The sequence below is a fragment of the Aythya marila genome (genome assembly GCF_965140915.1).
Source record: "Aythya marila genome assembly, chromosome: 16".
Taxonomy (NCBI): domain Eukaryota; kingdom Metazoa; phylum Chordata; class Aves; order Anseriformes; family Anatidae; genus Aythya; species Aythya marila.
In genome coordinates, this window is record NC_139057.1 from 9,920,472 (window position 1) to 9,940,920 (window position 20,449).

General features: G+C 41.6%; 1 protein-coding gene across 3 annotated transcripts in view; it reads right to left on the bottom strand.

The window, feature by feature from the left end:
• Positions 1 to 9,573: 9,573 nt before the first annotated feature.
• The window catches only part of LOC309884518 (matrix metalloproteinase-24-like), a 33,480-nt gene continuing 22,604 nt past the window's right edge, over positions 9,574 to 20,449 (bottom strand). The window contains exons 5-8 of one of the 3 annotated variants that reach the window (XR_014318636.1): positions 15,302 to 15,347; positions 14,196 to 14,355; positions 13,729 to 13,843; positions 10,235 to 11,086 (exon numbers count right to left, since the gene is read on the bottom strand). Coding sequence is in view for 1 of the 3 variants with exons in the window: in XM_082773573.1 (XP_082629699.1) it covers positions 14,961 to 14,964; positions 15,302 to 15,347 (50 nt within the window). In the remaining 2 variants the exon portion in view is untranslated. The other 2 variants (XR_014318635.1, XM_082773573.1) reach the window with 2 other exon arrangements.

The following is a 20,449-nucleotide window of genomic DNA, read 5'->3' on the forward strand; positions in this document are numbered from 1 at the left end:
GAGCATCCTGTAGCATTTTGTGTTATTTCGGGGATGCTGGAAGAACACAAGTGAGGCTGTAGAAAGGCTGATGGTGGTATAGGAAACCCCTAAGTCCTCAAAGAGATGCTCATTTCAATTGCTTTTCTAGCTGCTGATGCTGCATAAGTACACAGGATGGAGGGTCACTGGGAATGAGGATACAGTTTGTCTCTATTCTCTGCACTCAGCAGAGTGCAAGAGTGCAAGGACACAGGATTAATTATACCATCCAAAAAAAAAAAAAAAGGAGAAAATAAAAGCAGCACTATTATTTGTACCATTACCAGTCAGTCTTCCAATACAGATAACACAGGGAGAGATAATACTACTATCTGATCAGCTGCATGCCTTAGTTCTTTTATGACACAGTGAAAAAAACCTGTTCATCTTCTTTGCTTTGAAAGAAAATAGTATTGTCAGTTTGCCAATGAAGTGGAGAGATGGTAACAGGTTTTGAAAGGAATACTAAGATGAACATTTTTGGAAACCTCTGTACTACTGTCTTGAGGACTGATACCTTAGTAAAAACAGAACAGTGATCTCAGTGGTGGCATCTGTGTGGCCCTTGATGTTTCTGAAGCCCACACTGCTGGGACTCCAGGGCTCGCAGTGCCTTTGGATTTTGGGAACTGTGTGACCTTGGGCTCACCTGTAAGATAGCGTGCAGTCTGCTTCCAACTCACCTGGACCTTACCACCTTTGTCCCTGCCACTGCTCATCCACCTGCTCACCAAGCACAGAAACTCACCTTCTTCACCCCTGCAAAGCAGAAGCTCTAGATGGAATGAGCAGTCACAGGGAGAATCACTCTGTCCTCAAGAGCTGGGATCTCTCAGAGTAGGTACTTCATTTCTGCATGTGAAAATTACCCTTCCAAATTCTGTCTTCTGGCACTTGTCCTTCAGGAGACGAACATCCATCACAATGCTGTAGAGGACTGTCATTACTGATCTTTTGGCATGGGGAGATACACTATAAGCATGCAAATTCATCACGCACAACATGCTTCTCTATCTCACAATCACTAAAATCACCTTCTATACATAGGGGTCTTCAGTGTTACTCCATACTTTTACCACCTTCAGAGGCCATTATCAGAAAATGGTCCTAATACGAATGTTTCTAGATCCTGCATGACAGCAAAGCTTGCTCAGATGGTCCCGCTCAGAATGCAGTGTTGTCACATGGAGCTTAGAGCCTTTTGCAACAGGTCTTTCTGCTGTTTCATCACAAGCCACCTGTCACATAAATGTAGGTTATATAGATCTAGGATTGCTCTATGGGAAGCCATTGGGAAAAAGGTGAGTTAAGCTGTGAAACCTATGCTTGCTGCACAGGAGTAAAAGGACCAGAAGAAGGTGCTACTTGCTCAGGACCTGCTGATCATCTATACCTGGATGTCAGAGGTGGCACTGTCCAGTGGTGATTAATCTGTTCCTTGGACAGCCACTGGCAGGGTTTTCACTACCACCCTAGACTTCAGCCCTCATGGGATGCAGCACATGCACTGACTACAAGATCTTCTCTTGGGCTGTGGAAAAAATGTGTGAGGCTAATGTCCTCAGCAGGGCTTGGGAGCATTGAGATCCTTGAGGTTGTCTCCAGGCTTAATGCTTTGGTCTGTCTTTGAGAGGACAGCAGACCTTTCATTTGTGACCTTAGGCTTCAAAAAGCCCTTGAAAGTAATGGCCTGGTTTACCAGCTCAAGTATCCATATAGATAGGAGTTTTTTCTGCACCTCATGTTGACCTCTCTGTACCCCAGGCATGGTGTTAGGAGGGTCACTCCTAATATAAGAGCCTGCTTCACAGCCCACTGCAAAACAGTGCTTAAAGCAGGACATGAAGAACAGAAGAAACAACGTTGAAAGATGATCAATTCAGGTTATGTGACAATGCTATGGCTGAGTATGCCTCATCTCTCCATCTGCATGGTATCTACATGCAGCCCTGACTTCAACACTAGAACAAGTAAAAGAGGCAGTCAGTTTAACTGAATATCCAAAGGACCTACATACTAGTATTACTTCCTGGCCATGCTGCTCATAACACCGGCACAAAAGTACAGTGGGAGATATCCTTCTGAAAAAGACATACAAAGGACAGTCATGGTATTTCCCTCTTTTTGTCAAGGCGCAAGCTTCAAAAAGCACCTGTTAGAAGATGGAAATCCTGCTGACTTGTTTTACAGTCCACTCTGTTACGCATGGTGAGCTGCTGCCCCTTTCATCATTAGCTCATAAATGGAAATAACATTTTAAACATCGACCTTATACCAACCAGAGAAAAGCACAAATCAGATTTCCTATCACCTGCTGTTTTTCCAGGTGAGTTTTGAAATAAATCCATCAGAAAATAACTTAATCATGCAACGAATCATTATATGAGAGACTCAGACATACACTTTTCTAATGGATAGAAAATAGAGATACAACATAAAAACACATTTGAAGTGCATCATTGTCAAAAGAAGACAAAGTGAACTTAAATTTCAGTACAGCCTTGTTCTTTTTTTTTCTAGCAAATTCAGTAGAATGACAAATTGGAGATTTTAGTTGAATTTCTTTTTTTTTTAAAAAAGGATGCTACATGCAAGGCATTAGCTCTATGTCTTATTGACTTTTGATTTATGACTTTTGCATAGCATGCTCCTACATAATATGTATTGAGCACATGCTGCTGCTCTGTAGATAATGTCAAAGCATCACATTGTCAAATGTCAAAGCAGGACATTTTGGTTTTTGGATAGGTGCTTGGTAGACAAGCTTTTGACATCCCCAAGGCAAGATGAGGCAGATTGGCATTGTGGAAATAAAGCACATTAGTTGAATGTTCCTGCTAAAGCTACAAAGAAAGATATTTCAGCAGGCCCCTCTCAGTTCTAAGGCGCTCCGATGAAAGGATTTGTTCTCATATCTCCTGTTCCAGGGAGAAACATAAACCTGCATCTTCCATCTATTCTTTGTGACCCATACGAGTAAGACCTAGACGTAAACTAATCTGTAGTTTCCAGTCCAGAACTCGGTGCTAAGGGATGAAATCTCTTGCTGGAGAAGCAAAGATCTTAATGCAGAAGCTGCTCCTTCTCCCTACAGGGATAGGTATCTCTACAACTAGCAACACCAACCCCAATGCACTTCAGTTCACAGACCTCAGAGATAAGCCTTTCATGATTTCATGATAGTCAACAAACTCATTCCTGATTACCACTTGAACTAGATAGTAATTCATTCATACTGCTTTTTTCAACATGAGTTTGAATTTTAAACATATTATGTTGCATAAGGAGAATCTTAAACATAGTTGTTGGCTAAAGTTTAACGTCACTAGGTAAGTGAAAACTCATTTGAAGTCTAGTGGTGGTGTTAAGCCATGGGGAGTAGAGTGCTGAGCTCTTTGCTCTATTACAGCCATGCACAAGAGGTCACGCAGTGCTCTCACAAACTGTCAGCCCCCAAAGGACACTACTAGGCCTTAATGTCCTTGACCAGCCTCATCCATGATCTCCAGGCCCACCCCAACCATGGGCTCAGGACCCCCATTGCAGCCCAGCCCTGGGCACTGGGGCCCTGCCTGAGCTATACTGATATTGGCTTGAACCACAAATGTGGAAGAAATATCGCTGTCAATTCCTCATCTGTTTCCTTTCCAAAAAGGTATCTGAAAATAGAGAAACCAGTCATATTTTCTTGATTGCACTTTCATTGTCAGATATAAAGTTTTTTTCCCCCCTTTCTAATTCACAGGAAGTAAATCAGTATTTCAAAATAGAAACAGCGTAGTGACATTATAGCAGCTTTCAGAAATGAAAGCTTAGGTATAATATTTAATGAAGCTTTAATGCCTACTACCCCAGCACTTCATTTCAAAACCATGCAGAGTCTCTGTCATCCAGAGTATCTGTGTACATAGTGTGTGTAAGTATGCATAATTAAATTATACCACTTGACAATTGCCATACAACTTCATCCTGTTAATGAACACTGAAGAGAAATCTTCAGTTGCACTAATGGAAAAAGGCAGCTCCCCCTGAGTGTACTTCAAGCCATCTTATTTTAAATGTTGGATTTTACTTGAATATCTATCTGCCTTACAGGGGGGATGAACTGCACTCATACAAATGCTTGTTTTTTCCCACTGCCTAGGCAGGAGTCAGGGAAACTAGTCCAGACAGAGACATAGCCATATGTCTACATTTGGACAAATGAATCTCATTCCAGTCACAAAACAAACAAACAAGCAAAAAAAAACACAGACTAAAACAACTGACATACAGTTTAGATCTCTGAAGTCTCTCTGCACTTCTTTAGAGTCTTACAGGTCTTGGCACAAATTCTATTAGCAGCAATTTAAAATTCATTGGTAGATTATTCATGTAAAGGCTGACTAGTATTGGATCTGCTGCTGACCCCAGCAGCAATCCCTTAGAGACACCAGCTTTCTGTGATGATTTCCCACTGACAACCATCTAACAGGTTTTTTTTGTTTGTTTGTTTGTTTTCTTTTTCCTATGTCTAATTCATATAATATCTAATGGTACTGGGAGACAGTATTTTACTTCAGATGTTATGCAGCTGTGAATATTGCATAGCTACGTAGGGTAAATGTAAGGATAAACTTGTACTTTCCTCAAAGAAAGAAATCAGGCATGTTTGACAAAGCACTGTCCACAAACGACCATGGACTACATCAGATTCATAGCCTCACAGCGAGCATCTTCCAGCTCAGCCTGCCCTCAACAGTGGCTCCTCCAAACTGCATCTCCCCCTGCTCCCCGTTTACTCCAGCCGACCCGCCCTGAAATCCCTGTCCTCATACCCTGATATCCATGATTGTATCACATGGTGCCATATCATCCCCATAATCCCTCCATCTCCTTTTCTCTCTCATTTCCTTGACCCACAACTTTGTGGCATGTTATACAATGATGTTCTTCTATTTCAGCAGGAGACTGAAAGAAGTGTTCCCTAAGTGGGTCCAAACTACTTTTCCCTGCCTTCTGTATATGGAGAAAAAAATGGTGGCATAAATACTTTTTGCTTTCCTTGATATTTCATGTTCTTCAAATTCTTCCCCTCTATTTGTGCTGGCTGTTCCTAACAGAAAACCCTTGGGTACAGCAGTTTGCATAATTTTCCTTTTTTCTGGTCCTTGATACTACAGACAGAGTGGATGGAGCAGCAGTGAGATCATGGTTATCCTGGCCTGTGCAAAGATACTGCCATTGGAACAACCATCTGATATTTGTGTGTGGATTAAGGGTTTTAAACAGGTCTCATTAAGCCATAGGAGGAAATCCATCCAGACTGGAAAGATTTTGAGTGATACCTGTTTGCATCTATAAACTACATGTTACACTCAGGCTCAGTGTAAATAGATGAGTGGATAGTGTTGCTCACCATAGATTTTCTGAATTCCTTGGAGGTCATCCTGGGGCAGTTTGAAGTTGTGTGTTTCCATGTACTGGTAGAAAGGAGCCATGATAGCGCTGGGATCATTGGAGTGTTCCAGACCCAGTGCATGTCCCAGCTCATGGACTGCGACCAGGAAGAGATCGTTCCCTGTGGAAGGAAGGCACACCTGGTTTAGTATGCAGCCACAGCTCAACACAATCCCAAGCCCTGCTTGCTCATCACATAAGAAGCAACTGCTTTTCTATTCTATTGCACAGCAAGTCACAGTGTCAGTGTCAACTCCTGGAGATGGCTTCAGTCCTGAAAGCCTGTGTGGCTTTAACAGTCATCATCACAGAATAGGCAGGAGACTCCTAAACGATGGCCACATGGAGCACCTTCAGAGCAGTTAAAACAGGCAGCTGCCTGGAGTGTATGGATACTGGCTGTAGACTCTTTTGTAGAGTTTACAGAAAATGGCCAATAAAATAGGCAGCTCAGATACCATGGCTTCCTTATCCCAGTGCTGCCAGGAAAGGTGAGAGCACTGCCAGTCTGCTAATCAGCAAAGGCATGGGGCAGGAAGGGAGCCTGGTACCCCTTCTGGGTCCTCCCGTGCTGTCCTCTGATCTGATCTGGACCACCAAATCCTAATGGACATCTGTAATGCACCAGCCAGGCTGATGAAGGGAGGAGGCGGGACACAGAAGACTAGAGCTAACACTCACCACCACATACTTGTGGTACAAGGGACAGCCCCATCTCCTCTAGCACAGGCTTCTCTCAGTGTGCTTTGCTTTGCTAAACTCCTGGCACTGCCATGTCAGCAGCAGCAGGTGAGCACTGGCAGAGCCACACAGGAAAATGCTGGTGACACTCAGTTGAATCTCAAAGGCAGGAGAGAGAAGAACGGAGAAGAGAAGGAACATGTTCCTGACAGGAAAAGGTGGAGGAGCCCTATCTGGTAGAAGGGTGAATTTGGGGTACCTTAAGCTCTCTGTTACAGACATACACTCCTCTTCAGCCCCATGGATATGGGCCACCCATCTCCTTGATCTAGAGTGGTCCCTGGATGTCCTGAGGGCATCTTGACATGGGAGGTGACACAAGCAATGTCTGTGTGAGGTGGTGAAGACACAGCCAACAATAAGAGCTTCCCTGTCAATAAAATGCCTGAGCCTTTCCCCCTGCCTGAATTGTTGAATTGACCTTCTCTGTTGTTGTTTTTTTTTTTTGTTTGTTTGCCTGTTTGTTTTTGCAAGGCACAGACCAAGAGCATTGGCAATCAGACACAGGAAAACACGGTGGTGGCAGCTCTGTGGCTGCTTTGCAGCATCTCCAAACTGCACATCTCCATTTCATGCATCTTCAAACCACACCTATCTCAGAGCGGCAAAAATCTTCAGATTTGTGTGCATGGCTGAGGTGTCCCTGAGACAGGAGTTTTCCCAGTTTCCCCAGACAGGAGAGTAGAACAGTGATTAGCGTAGAACTATCTCCACTTTTTGCTCCATGTAATCCAAGAAAATCTGATAACATTGAATCAGGGGCCTGTGAATCTTCACAGCAGGGTACTTTGCCAGAATCTCAAGACATCTTACCAAAATTAAGTAGCAAATAATGTTTATCTGGTTATACATACCACACCAAAATGGTTAAATCATCGGAACATTTGAGTTGGAAGGAATATGCATTTGCCATGTTAAAACACATATTTCAAATAAATGTTCAAATAAAAACATACAAAAAAATAGGTGGGCTAAAATCTAGCCATATAAGTATTTAAAATACCAGACTTCCTGTATTCTAAAAATCCAAATGGGGACTTACTTTTTGTAATCCATTGCTGGAAAATCTGATGTGTGCAGAACAAGTCAATAAAATGTTCAACACCTTAGTTATAAAATTCATGAAGTAGTTTCATAGTAAAGGACTGATCATTCTTCATGAGTTTTCAAAAATATTCAAGCTTAGAAGATGTACCCAATGTTCAAAAGTGATTAAATGACTCAAGGTCCTATTGACCATAAAAGGACCTAGCTACCTGTATCACTTAAATGCTTGTGAAAACATAATTTTCATCGCCACAACTATTCACACATGGGATTCCAACTAAAGATCACTCAGCAGAGAGCTGACTTTAATGAGAAGAGGGCTGTGTGCATGCTAAGTGCTTAGACACTCTCCTCATCAAAATGGTGGCATTCTATCTCTTGTTGAAGTATCTAAAAAGTCTTTGTAGTGACAGCACGTCTAGAACTTACCTCACTGTAAGTCTGCATACAAATCTACGTAAGTCCCTTGCTGCTTTATCAGGAGCATAATATCTGATACTATTTAAATTCAGTTTTATTAGCCTTTATTTACTTGTTTCTGCCCAAAACAAATACCAGCCCACTCTACAGTTGGAAAACAGAACTGCACAGACTCATAGAATGGTCAAGGTTGGAAAGAACCTCTGAAGATTGTCTAGTCCAACCTCCCTACTCAAGCAGGGTCAAGTAAAGAAGGTCATCCAGGTCATCACCGTTTGGTGTATCAACCACCCCTCAAAACTGTACATTATCTGCAAACTTGCAGAAGTCCTCTTTATCATTGTAAAAGGTAGGGAATTTCACAGCATGAAAGAAAACATACTGCTCATTTTCCTTTTCAAAAGTGGGTTATGATCTACTGTAAAACAAAGGCATCAAGCTTTAAAATTGTTGCCTGATGGTGGTCCTATCTCCACCCTTAGGTTGGACTTGCAACGTCTCATTGTGCGCTGTTACCCATTACTGTGTGGAAATCTAGCTGATCTGCAGCAGCCTTCAAAGAAGCCTGGACCTCTCAGATTGTTTCTGTCAGTTCTTGATTACGCAGTAAGGTCTCTGACTATGTTCTGCACAGCTTTTGTCTGAATAGTACTCTTCTATTAATGTCCATTTTTTTGGAGCAAAACTCAGGAGGGAGGACCATTAGACTAGCTTGATACTCGTCTGGTCATAAAGATCAGGCAATCAGATAAAGCTCCTTAATTTCCTGTTCAGTCCCTGTCTCCCCAAGCCAACAAGAACAAACTAAACTTGTATTCAGTATACACCAGCCACCTGTGTCATAAAGCAGGGCGAAGAAGGAACTGGCTACCCTTAATTTGTATTTGCAGTGAAAGCTTTCCAGAGAAATAAAACATTTTTTGCTAATTTGTACCATAAAATCTGCTCGGTCAGAGACCAAGCATCACCTGCTTGAAGCATCTCCTTCCTGATTCTCACAAGGCATCCCAAAGTTCACTAAAAATTACCAGGTAGAGGATAAGCCCCCAAGACTAAGGGCATTTTTGTAAGTTGGCTCACTGAGTGAAATAGTTTGATTTGCTATGCTAAAACATAAATAAACACAGTTAAATTAGCTTTAAAGCTGGTGCACATTCCTTACAAAAACTATGCTATCAGCAGATAAAGTTATATCTGACAGCCCACCTGCAACAATATAAAAGCATTGCTCATTATCATCATGCCAAAAGAGGTTAAGAATTATGTTTGGTTTAACAATTCTATTATTTTCCATGAAAAACCAGACACCAGAAAAAGAATACACACAACTTTAGAAGTAAATTTAAGTTGAATTTTCCTAACTAGAAGATATCTATATATATGTTTAGAATAACCCCCTCTTAGCAGACTGATTTAAGATAAATTGCAATATAGACACATATCAAAAGCAGTTCTCTGGTTAAGCAATCTCCAGTTGTTTATAAGATACCGCCCTTTCCTAAAGAGATCAGAAACCCATGATTTTATTGCAACAACACAAAAAACACTACAGATACAAATATTTATGAATGATCTTCCTTCTAGACGTGTACTCCACCACTCATGCTTCTTTTATTTGCATCTTCAGCTGGAGAAACAGCTATTAAATCAGCTAAGAAACATTCTGGGAAAGGTTTTCATGAAACTGCTAGCACGTGCCTTCTTTTATAGTTTTATTCGTTTTAACTACCAACATTCATGCAATGCATTTCTTAGGCAAATGTTTTTATATATTAAGGTGTCCAAGTTCTGTAAGTCAGCAAAAAACATTTATTTAAATGCCTATCAGTTTACAATAACAGTTCCCAGGGCTACTATTATGGAAATTGTTATATTACTATCAGTATTTACCACTGAACATGATAGCTGTACACATAGCTGTAATGAGCGTAGGTAGACTCTGTAGAGCACCTAGCACAATGAAGTGTAACTCCAGAGCTTGTAAGACAGCAGAAGTACAATTTAATAATACTGTACATCTGATTAAGAATACCAGAGCAACTGTGAATCTCTGATCTTTATCTTGTTAGTTTTATATTTTATCAACTGCACCATCATGCTAACCCTGATCTACTTACTGCAGTTTACTCAGACAATTAATAGACATACAAAGGTTATATTTTGGAATTTTATTGAAGTATAAACAATACTGAAGAAGTCAAATCATTGGTTGTGACAATACCATGCATACCATAATTACAGAAAAGATGGCATGAACTTAACATGCTTTTAAAATAAATTTCAAGTCCAGTAACTGTTTTCCAAGCACAACTTAAAGAAGCTTTAGGGCTACTCTAAGCTATGCTTTGGTACTTCCATCTACAGACCTGACCTGTTAGGTCTGAACTGTCAAACAGAAGAACATGCAATTTGTCTTGTGCTCCTCCATTCACCTCCACAACATGCTCTGCTTGAGAAAAGCTTTCAGTCTTGCACATAAAGACCCTGAAGAAGTGGTGATATTGCTCTACCATTTGATTGTATCAAGCAAGGGATGTGAAAAACAGCTCTTCGATCTGCAAAGGAAAAAAATGCACTTTAAAAAGAAAAATAAGCTTCATTTTGTTAATGAACTCTGACAGTTGTAAATTTAGCAATGAATATGATACATCTTAAGGATTTAATGAAAACTTTTACGACAGCTTAATTGGAGAAAGAATAGAGAGTGATATACAATCTTGAAAGAAATTGCACAACATGTATGTATGTATGCATACGTAACAAACTTAACTAATTCATATTGCTAAGAGAGATGCCCCCTATAAGGGCAATTTGACTCTTAACTTTTCTTGTCTACAGTGCAAACACATTGAGCAACTGCAGTACTAACTCATACAAGATCTGAGATGCTCTCCTTTATGATAGTTTCCCACCTCCCCTACCTCTTCTTTTTAAATGCAAGTTCTCACTTGACTTTTCTGAATAGACCATTTCTCAAACAAGATTGCAGCTGATCAATTTCTTCAGGGCAGGTGAGCTGCAGGTATAAGCACTCATTTGACCTCACCCTGGAGGAACTAACCTTTTGCCGGCAATTCAAGGTGGATAGATAATCCAGGTCAGGGCAAACAACTCAACTTTTTAAAGCCGCTACGTGTGGGATTTTTGGCTCCCATAGAGAAGGTCTTCAGGTTGCATGGCAGACCTTTCGTATATGAGTCATTGTACTTTTTGTGTACAAACACATCAACATTAGCCCTTAGGACTCCTGTTCAGGGAAGCACAGCACAGTCTGGGGTGTTACATTCAGCATGGTTGCAACAGTCTATTTCAAACTGTTGTCATGGACTGGGTATCTCAATGAAGACAATCAAGTAAAGGTGTCATCTCTGTAGCCATCATTCCACTAAGACACTCAGATCTCTGTAAGATCAAGCGACTGCAGGAGGACAAAATTGCATTACAGTATCAATCAGCGCAAAAGAGAGGCAGCTTGCCTTATTGGCTCCAAAAGACAGCATGCAAACTATGTTTGTTAGTGGTGTTACAGACCTAATTAATCCTGTAAGCTGTACTTCATCTGGCATAGTACAGATGAGAACACGCTTGTGTAGAAATTCACAGGAAAAATATAAAACACTTTTCTGGAGTGGTAACACTGTAACTGACCAAAGGGTATGAAGGCAAGAGTGGACACCCAGGGAGAGGGAAGCAGTAACTGCTTTCAGCTGGCTACTCAGCCAGCTGAAAGATTTTAGTAGATTTTTATTTTTTAAATCACCTCTTTTTCCTTTATTCTCTCCCTGAATGCTTATTCATAGAATATCCATATCAGCACATGCCCCCCCACTCCCTCTCAAGAGGAAGCTGTAAACCGTGATGAAGTTTACAGCTGCCTCCTCTTTTCCAGGCTGAACTTGCCAAGTGACCTCAGCCGGTACTCGTATGTCTTCCCCTCTAGGCCCTTCACCATCTCTGTAGCCCTTCTCTGGACACTCTAATAGTTTGACATCCTTTTTCTACTGTGGTGCCCAAATCTCCACACAGTACTTGAGGTGAGGCCGCACCAGCACAGAGCAGAGCAGGACAATCACCTCCCTCGACCAACTAGTGATGCCATGCTTGACGCACCCCAGGATACGGTCGGCCCTCCTGGCTGCCAGGGCACACTGCTGGCTCATATTCAACTTGCTGTCAACCACAACCCCCAGATCTCTCTCTGCAGGGCTGCTCTCCAGCATCTCATTGCCCAGTCTGTACATATAGCCAGGGCTGCCACTTCCCAAGTGCAGAACCCGTCACTTGCTCTTGTTAAACTTTACACAGTTGGTGATCACCCAGCTCTCCAGTTTGTCCAGGTCTCTCTGCAAGGCCTTTTTACCCTCAACAGAGTCAACAACTCCTCCAAGTTTAGTATCATCAAATTTACTCAAAGTCCTTCATCCATTTACTCCAGTCCTACATCCAAATTGTTTATGAAAACACTGAAAAGAACTGGCTGTAAAATGGAGTCCTGGGGGACCCCACTGGTGACTGGCTGCCAGGCTGATGTAACCCCATTTACCACAGCCCTTCGAGCCTTACCTGTCAGCCAAGTGCTCACCCATCGCATGATGTTTTTATCTAGCTGTATGCTGGACATTTTGTCCAGAAGGATCCTATGAGAAACTGTATCAAAAGCTTTACTGAAATCCAAAAAGATTACATCAACTGGCTTTCCTTGATCAACAAGATGGGTGGTCTTATCTTAAAAGTAAATCAAATTTGTTAAACAGGACCTACCCCTCATGAACCTATGTTGGCTGGGACCTATGACTGCACTGTCCCCCAGGTGCATTTCAGTAACACCCAGAATAATCTTCTCTATAATTTTACCAGGCACTGATGTGAGACTGATAGATCTGTAGTTACCAGGGTCTTCTTTCTTGCCCTTCTTGAAAATTGTCACAACATTTGCCAGCTGCCAGTCAACTGGGACCCCTCCAGATTCCCAAGACCATTGAAAAATAATTGAGAGGTCCCATGATGATGTCAGCCATCTCTTTGAGCACCCTGCAGTGAATCTCATCTGGACCCATGGACTTGTATGGATCCAGGTGGAGCAGCAAATCCCACACATGTTCAGGGTTGGCTGGGAGTTTGTCATTCCCACCATCACAGCCCTCCAGCTCAGGACACCCTGGGTCCTGAAGCCCATCATCAGCATTGAAGACAGAGGCAAAGAAGGCATTAAACATCTCTGCTTTGCCTATGTCCTTATTTGTAAGGTGACCATTCCCATCAAGTAGTGGACCTATGTTTTCTCTGTTCTTCCTTTTTTTGTTCACATATTTAAAAAATTCCTTTTTGCTGTCTCCCACAGACCTGGCCAGCTTCAACTCTAATTGGGCTTTGGCCACACAAATTTTCTCCCTACAAAGGCGAATAATGTCCCTGTAGTCCTTCCATGTTTCCTGACCCTGCTTCTAACAGCCATACACTTTCTTTTTGTACCTAAGCTCCAGAAGAAGACTCCTGGTCAGACAAAGTGGCCTTCTGCCCCGCCTGCTTGACTTCTGATATTCTGGAATTACCTGATCCTGTGCTTTTAGGAGACAGTGCTTAAAGACTGACCGGCACTGACGGACACTAATGCATTCAAACGCAGCTTCCCAAGGGACCTTACTAACTAATTTCCTGAGCAGCCTGAAGTCTGCTCTCCCCATATCCAGGGCTGAAGTTTTGGTGGCAGTTTTCCTTCTGTCACCAAAAATTTTAAACTCATGCACTTCATGGTCACAATGACCAAGACGGCCACCAATTGCCACTACCCCCTCTCTAGTCTCAAGAGAGGGATCTAGGAGGGCACCTTCCCCACTTGGCTCCTTTAGAACCTGCACCAAGAAGCTATCATCGACGAGCTTTAAGAACCTCCTGGACCTGCTTGTGTCAGCCGTGTGATATTCCTAGTTAACATCTGGCATATTATTTATCTCCTCATTCAGTGGAATGCAGCAAGTTTATTACAGATACTACTGTGTTTTGGCTTGCTTCACATCATCTGTTTTCACTGGGTCAGAAGACACAAAGGTTTTATCTCACCTTGATTCTCATGTTCTGCCTCTTTCTTTTTTTTTTTTTCTTTTTCTTTTTATGGGAATGACATCATTCTGATCCCTACTGGCTCCTTCCTACAAATCTCAGAGTATCTGATTCTCTGTGGAATGAAGTAAAATATTTTAATTTTGTTATACAGAAATCAATAGGATTCCCAATACCTACAGAGCTATATTTATACTCTACGTATCCAACAACTATTGACAAAAGCAATGGATACTAATTATCTTTTCACAGAACACTGTGAGCATAAGGTGTATTTAAAAGTACATTGCTTTGAAAGTAGAATTTGCAGGTGATCCTTATTCAAGAATTTTAGCTGTGATCAACAACTATCACTGTCAACATAGCAAAGCTTCAAAATCCAGACTGCACTAGCACAGCACTACCATAATGCCACTTCTATCTTTGTATAAATGACAGCATATAACACAAAAGAAAGCACTACTTACAGAGATGCTGTCCAGTACGAAGAAGAATTTGTAGACAGAAGTCTTCCATGTGTGCTGGTGGGCTTTCTCTCTTCACTTCACTTTTCTAATTCACACACTAAATGGAACATTTTTTCCATGAGTGGCTACGATGACTGACCAGCTTCTCTGGTGGAATTCACTTTAAAAAAATATATAATTTTTCAGGTCCTTTTTTTTAAGGCCTTCTATGCTTTGGTGGTTTGACATGACAGGGGTGTAATCTCAAACTCTTGCTTACTTAAGCAAGCCAATTTAATGTCTTTTTACCATGGATGGCTGTTTTGAAACCATGCATCTACATGCTTACTCAAATTCAGTTCAACATTAAAATATGATTTTAGAGATCTCTGACTTACGGGAACAGATCTCTCTGAGAAGTTACAGGATGAATCCAACATTAAATAGGTATGTTTTAGAGACTAAAAACTGAACTGATCTTCTTCAATGAAGAAAAGTACTGACCAACAGCATGATCTGGTGCAGTGAACTACTACAGGAAAGTCTGATAGAGTAAGTTTAAATTTTAATGCAAACTTATGCCCCCAAATTTCCAACATCTATTTTCGAGTCTTTCAGATAACAGGTCTTCTGCAACAGAAGATAGGTGAGTAGTATCAAAGCAGCTCTGATTTTTGCTCTGAAAAATTCTGATGCTTACTTTCAACAATGTCAGAAGCCTAGAAATAATGATAGATTCAAAATGCCATTTATTAGAACAAAATTCTTTAGATGTGGAGATGTTCTTTACCTGAGAAATCAGAGAAAGAAAATTTTAAAAGTATTTAACAGCAAAAAAGCAACATTATGGGTGTATTGTATTGTGAGTACATATGCTGTCAAGTTGCTCATTGATACTCTGTAGATTTTCTTTGCTGTCCTCAGCATTTCCCCAGAAAACAGATAATAAATTAGTAGTAAAATGAAAGAGAAATAGACAGAAAGCAAGGCAAAACATAGAGGAAACAGAATTAAATTTCAGAGTAAGTTAAGGATAAATGATTGTACCAAGTTGTGGCATTATGCTGGGTGAAGGGGCGGGGGTTAAAGGAAGCTATATTTTCTTTTTCAGCAAGCATGCACTGTACCTGTACAATTCAGGTAACTGGGCTGCAAGCAGACAGTACAGTCGTCCTAGAAAAGTGAATAACAATGCAAATCAAAACAAAAACCAAAAACTGGATACTCTTCATTCCTCTTAGTCCCCTTTCTCCACCTAAAACATTGCTATTTTAACTGAAGACATCAAATACAATCAGGATTGTTTAGTAGGTGATGTTTCCAAAATGATGCCTTTTATAATAAAGAACTACCTGACCGTGTTAGGAAAAAAAAATAGCCAAACTTATTTGTACATATCACTTAATACTAGGCAAACTTATACCCTAACTTACATCCAATATGTTTATACCATTAATCCAGTGAATGCTTACAGCAACCTTTTATATTCTCGCATTTCAAAAAAGTAACAGTAAGACATGGTACTTTTAAAGTACCTGGAAAAAAAACTTGCCAACCACCTTTATGCACCTATACAAATCAGTACTCCATTGTGAATAATCTTGATATTAAAAAATACCTGTTTTTAAGAAGAGATTTGCTGACAGAATTTTATGAGCTGAATATCTTCTTACAGCTCAGAGTTGCCATGAGAAGTAACTGCAATTTACTGAACTTCCAGGTACTGAAATGCTGTCTTCTTAGCAATTATAGAGAATTATGGAAAAAAAAAATAGATTACAAGGCACATCTGAAAGTCATTAGGCCTAACTTTCTATTTCAAGCAAGGCTAATCTCAAAACTGTATTAGGCTGCTCAAGGTCTCATACAGTCAAATTTTGAAAATCTCCCAGGATGGAGCATCCACAACCTCTCCGGACTCTATCTCAAAGTTGCACCATTCTCTTGGGGAAGAGTTGTCCCTGTTATGCCCAGGTCAGATTTTCCTTGTTGCATGTTGTGCTCATCACTTCTTGTTCATTTTTCTGTGCACCTCCAAGAAAAGTATAGTTCTTCTCTATAATCTCTCCACAGGTGGCAGAAGGCTGCTATTAGACCTCCCTCTTCCCCAGTCCTCCTCCTCAGTAGGCTGAACAAGTCCAGTTCCCCTGGTTTCTCCTTGTGTGCCAAGTGCTCCAACTCCTTTTCACCTCAGTGCTGCTGCACTGGACTCTTCCCAGCTTGCTGACACCTTTCTTGTAGCAGGGTCCCCAGACATCACACTCCATTTTTGTTAAACTCAAAATTTGACTGGTTTCAACCATGTAGTACTGACAAAAGGGAAGCTGGCTTTGCAAAATATTTAGCTAAGGAACAAGAGAAGATTTCTAGAAGAAAATGGTGACAACAGAGAAAGAAGAAGAGACAAAGCACAGAATCCATGAGTAAACTGGATCTCTCAAAGAGTGACTGTATGTCTTTCTTTGAGCAACTGAATTCCACAGAAGTGGAGATAAGAGGCAGAATCCCTTTAAGAAAGGAGATACAATTGTCACAAGAATCTGGAAGGTTTGGGGTATTCCTACTGCCAAAATAGAAAACAGTAAAATTCCAGTGGAAGACACTACTTGAGAAGAGAAGAACAGTTAGTTGGAAGGAACCTGCAAAGATCAGAGTTCAACTGCCTGACCTCTTCAGGGCTACCCAAAAGTTAAAGCATAGTAATGAGGGCATTGTCCAAATGCCTCTTGAGCACTGACAGGCATGGGATTCAACCATGCTTTGCTAGGAAGCCTCTTCCAGTCTTTGACCACTCGCACAGTCCAGAATATTTTCCCGATGCCCGGTCTGACCCTGGCACAGCTCTGTGCCCTTCCCGCACATCCTGCCATCGGTCCCCAGGGGACAGAGACCGGCACCTCCTTGGGAAGCTGCAGAGAGCAGCAAGGTCGCCTCTTGGCCTCCTTTCCTCCAGACTGGACCACCCAGGTACCTCTGCCTCTTCTCACAGGACAGGCCTTCCAGACTCTTTTTCCAGCTTTGTTGCCCTCCTCTGGATGCTTTCAAGGACCTTAACGTTCTTTTTATTCTGTGCAGTCCAGAGCTCCACATGATATTCCAGGTGAGGTCGCACCAATGCTAAAGGGAGAATCACATCTTTCAACTGGGTAGCTGCAGTGTGCTTAATGCATCCCAAAATGCAGCTTGCCCCCTTGGCTGCCAGGGCTCACTGCTGGCTCGTGCTGAGCTGCTGTCACCAGCACCCTAAGGCACTGCTCCTCCTGCTGAGCTGCTCTCCAACTACGTGTCTCCCAGTCTGTGTCAGCGTACTTTGAACACACTGGCATTGCCAATTAAATGCCAACTCAAAGCTATAGAGCCCCTCCCCAACAACAGGCAAAATTCTCCCTTACAGGCTGTAATACTCACTATCCATCAGCAAGATTCTGCTCCAAAATTAGCTACTCTAACTGGAACTTGTTCCTTGAGATCCCTGCTGAACATTTACATTCACCAGCTTTGATGGCTTCTGGCTGCCCTGAAAAATCTGCTGAACAAATGTGATGTCCAGATAGTGGCTTTAGAAGTGCTTGCTCTACTGTCCAAAGAGTTATTTACTGAAACAGTGCTAGTTCTTGTGTGGAATCACACAAGGAAGTCTATCCAGTTCGCTGTTGCTAACAGAAGCCTTTCTGGGAGCTGGATCAGGTCCTTCTCTTCCAGAATTTTCTCAATAGCTCCTACATTGATTTGTCACCAAATGAGATCCAAGAAATCTCATCTCCTGTATCAGTTCTGGCAGTGGCTTGTAAACGCTGACACTAATCTGGCTTGTCTTCGGAAGGCTTTAACAGGAAGCTTTCCAGAGAAGCCTCTAGAGGAAAACCACTGGGATGCATAGGAACATGTTTATTGTAATGATTGCAAAATCTGTTTGCTTCCTGTTACCAAAGACCAGCATTTCCTGCCAATAGTTAGAGATGGGTCACATCCAGTCTCGCTGAATATGAAGCGGTGGTCATCCTACGCTTTCAAAAGAGAACTTGATGCAGGTGTGAAGCTGGGAGAGTACCTGGAAGAAAGGATGCTGAACGTGCATCCTGTGAACTGCAAAATGATCAAATGTGATGTGAAGTTGAGTTACACCACAGTGGCTCCAGGAATAACTTGTCAGCTGGGGTTGTTTACTGAGGAAGATGAAGTGGGTGAACTTGGGCACGTTCCCACCTGCATGCCACACAACAAACATAGGGAGGATCTTATAATTCAACTCCAGGCTTGCTGAAAGAAAAAACTTCTGGTGATCCCTGGCAGAGCATCATTAACTCAGTACTTACCTTGCTTTAGCATTAAAAAGCTTCTCTAAACTTCTTGCCTAAATCAACCCTGCTCCACTTCAAGCCTTCAACCACTGTTTCAGAGTATTTCCTGACCAGGACAGTGCTTGGTACACATAAGCTTTGGAATGAAATCCAGACTGCACAGAAAAACTGCCAGTGGTATTACCACTACAGATGGGACAGCCCCAGTAATGCTCACTCTGCTCATGGGTGGCAACAGCAGAGATGGTGCCATTAGCAGAGCTGGTAAAACACAGGCACTGCCATTTACAGTGATGGCAACAAAAGCAAGTTTTGTCACTACAAACAGAGGACCTAACCGCTATATACAGCTATCCAGCTTTATCTATATAGCTATAGAGCTAACAGCTGCAACAGGTTGGCAGGCACCTCATATTTAGTGGTATGGTGTTGACACATGCACAAACAGCAATGATCTTTTAAAAGACCGTGAAGAAGATTTGCTAGGGATTATTTATGGTACTATTTATAATGTTAATCTGGGGATTAAAAGTGATTTCCTGTAATCAACCTCGATTAAACAAATGTTTGAGTTCTTAGAGAGATATAAGAGCAGTCATGGTTAATGTGGATATTTAGACTGACAGAACTTAATTTCAGACACTTGATAGGATATATTTTCAAGCCACTCTTGGAAATATATACATACATATGTATATTATTAATAGTTTAATATAAAGGCTGGGAAATACTTGATTTAGTCCAGTTAATGGACCATGTACACTTGATCCAAGTTCGGTAAGATACTGAGACAGCCAAGGGAGAGATCACAGCATAGCCAAATCTGCTTACCCTCTTTTGGGTACAGGCTTTGCTGCCTAGAGTGGACAACATATGGCTTATTACACGTAAAAAATGGCCCAGGAGTTGCAGAAAGCACAGCAAAGTCACCTTTTATGTGCCTTCTGGAAATACAAGCAACTGGGATACCGAGGCTGTCTTCATGAACATGTAACTCAGTGACCAAATGCTCTAAGCAGCCAGCAGGGGTCACCTGGCCCATGAGCAACATACACCATGTACTGTTAAAGGACAACGAATCCAAAAAAGCTTCAACTGCCTCCAAGTGCCCATAGACTGAAGTCTAATAAACTGCAGCCCTTGCTGCTACAAGTCTGGGACAGACTAAGGGATGAGTGCTGCTTTCATTTCTATTCAGAAGCACTTTTTTTGGGAAAAAAAAAAAAAAAGAGATATTGCCTCCTACTTTGACCATACCAATTGCTCCTCATCGTGTTGTTGTGTAGCTAATTTATCTCCAAATGCAAAACCACACCTTCTCTCTCAGTTGCATCCTGTTTGCTATAACACAGAATCACCAGAACGGTTTGAATTGCAAGGAACCTTAAAGATAACCTAGTTCCAACGCCCCTGCCACGGGAGAGGGACACCTGCCCATCACTTCTCTGGTTTGCCTTGGTCCTTCTGAATTCCAATATTCTGCCTCATGCTTGTAGCTGCTCCCAACGACACTCTCATCTGAAAATTTAACAAATGAATTCTGCACCTCATGATCCGAGATAATAAGGACTGCTCCATGAGTTCAATTTCCTACCTAGTTTTACACATTCTCGTCATAATATTAAACAATTAACTTCCATAGCTTGCCTATGGGATTGTCAGAGAACATAGTAGTATTAACAAATCAGCAATCATTAATTGAAAGTACTAAGCTAAGTACTGGCTAATAGAACTGTATGCATGAGTGGAACTATAATTAAAGTTCATTAAAAGGAAACTTTGCATTCACTTTGAAGTCCTATACAGGATCATTCTTCACAGCAGATGATACAGATGTGCTGGCGCACTTGCCCCTATTACCACAGTCACAACCAACAGGGTGTTTTTACAAAACCAGAAACTTCTATAGGATAGATCGCATTCTCCATGTACGAATCAGAGTTGTTTTCCTAGAAGGATCTGTTCAAACCATTC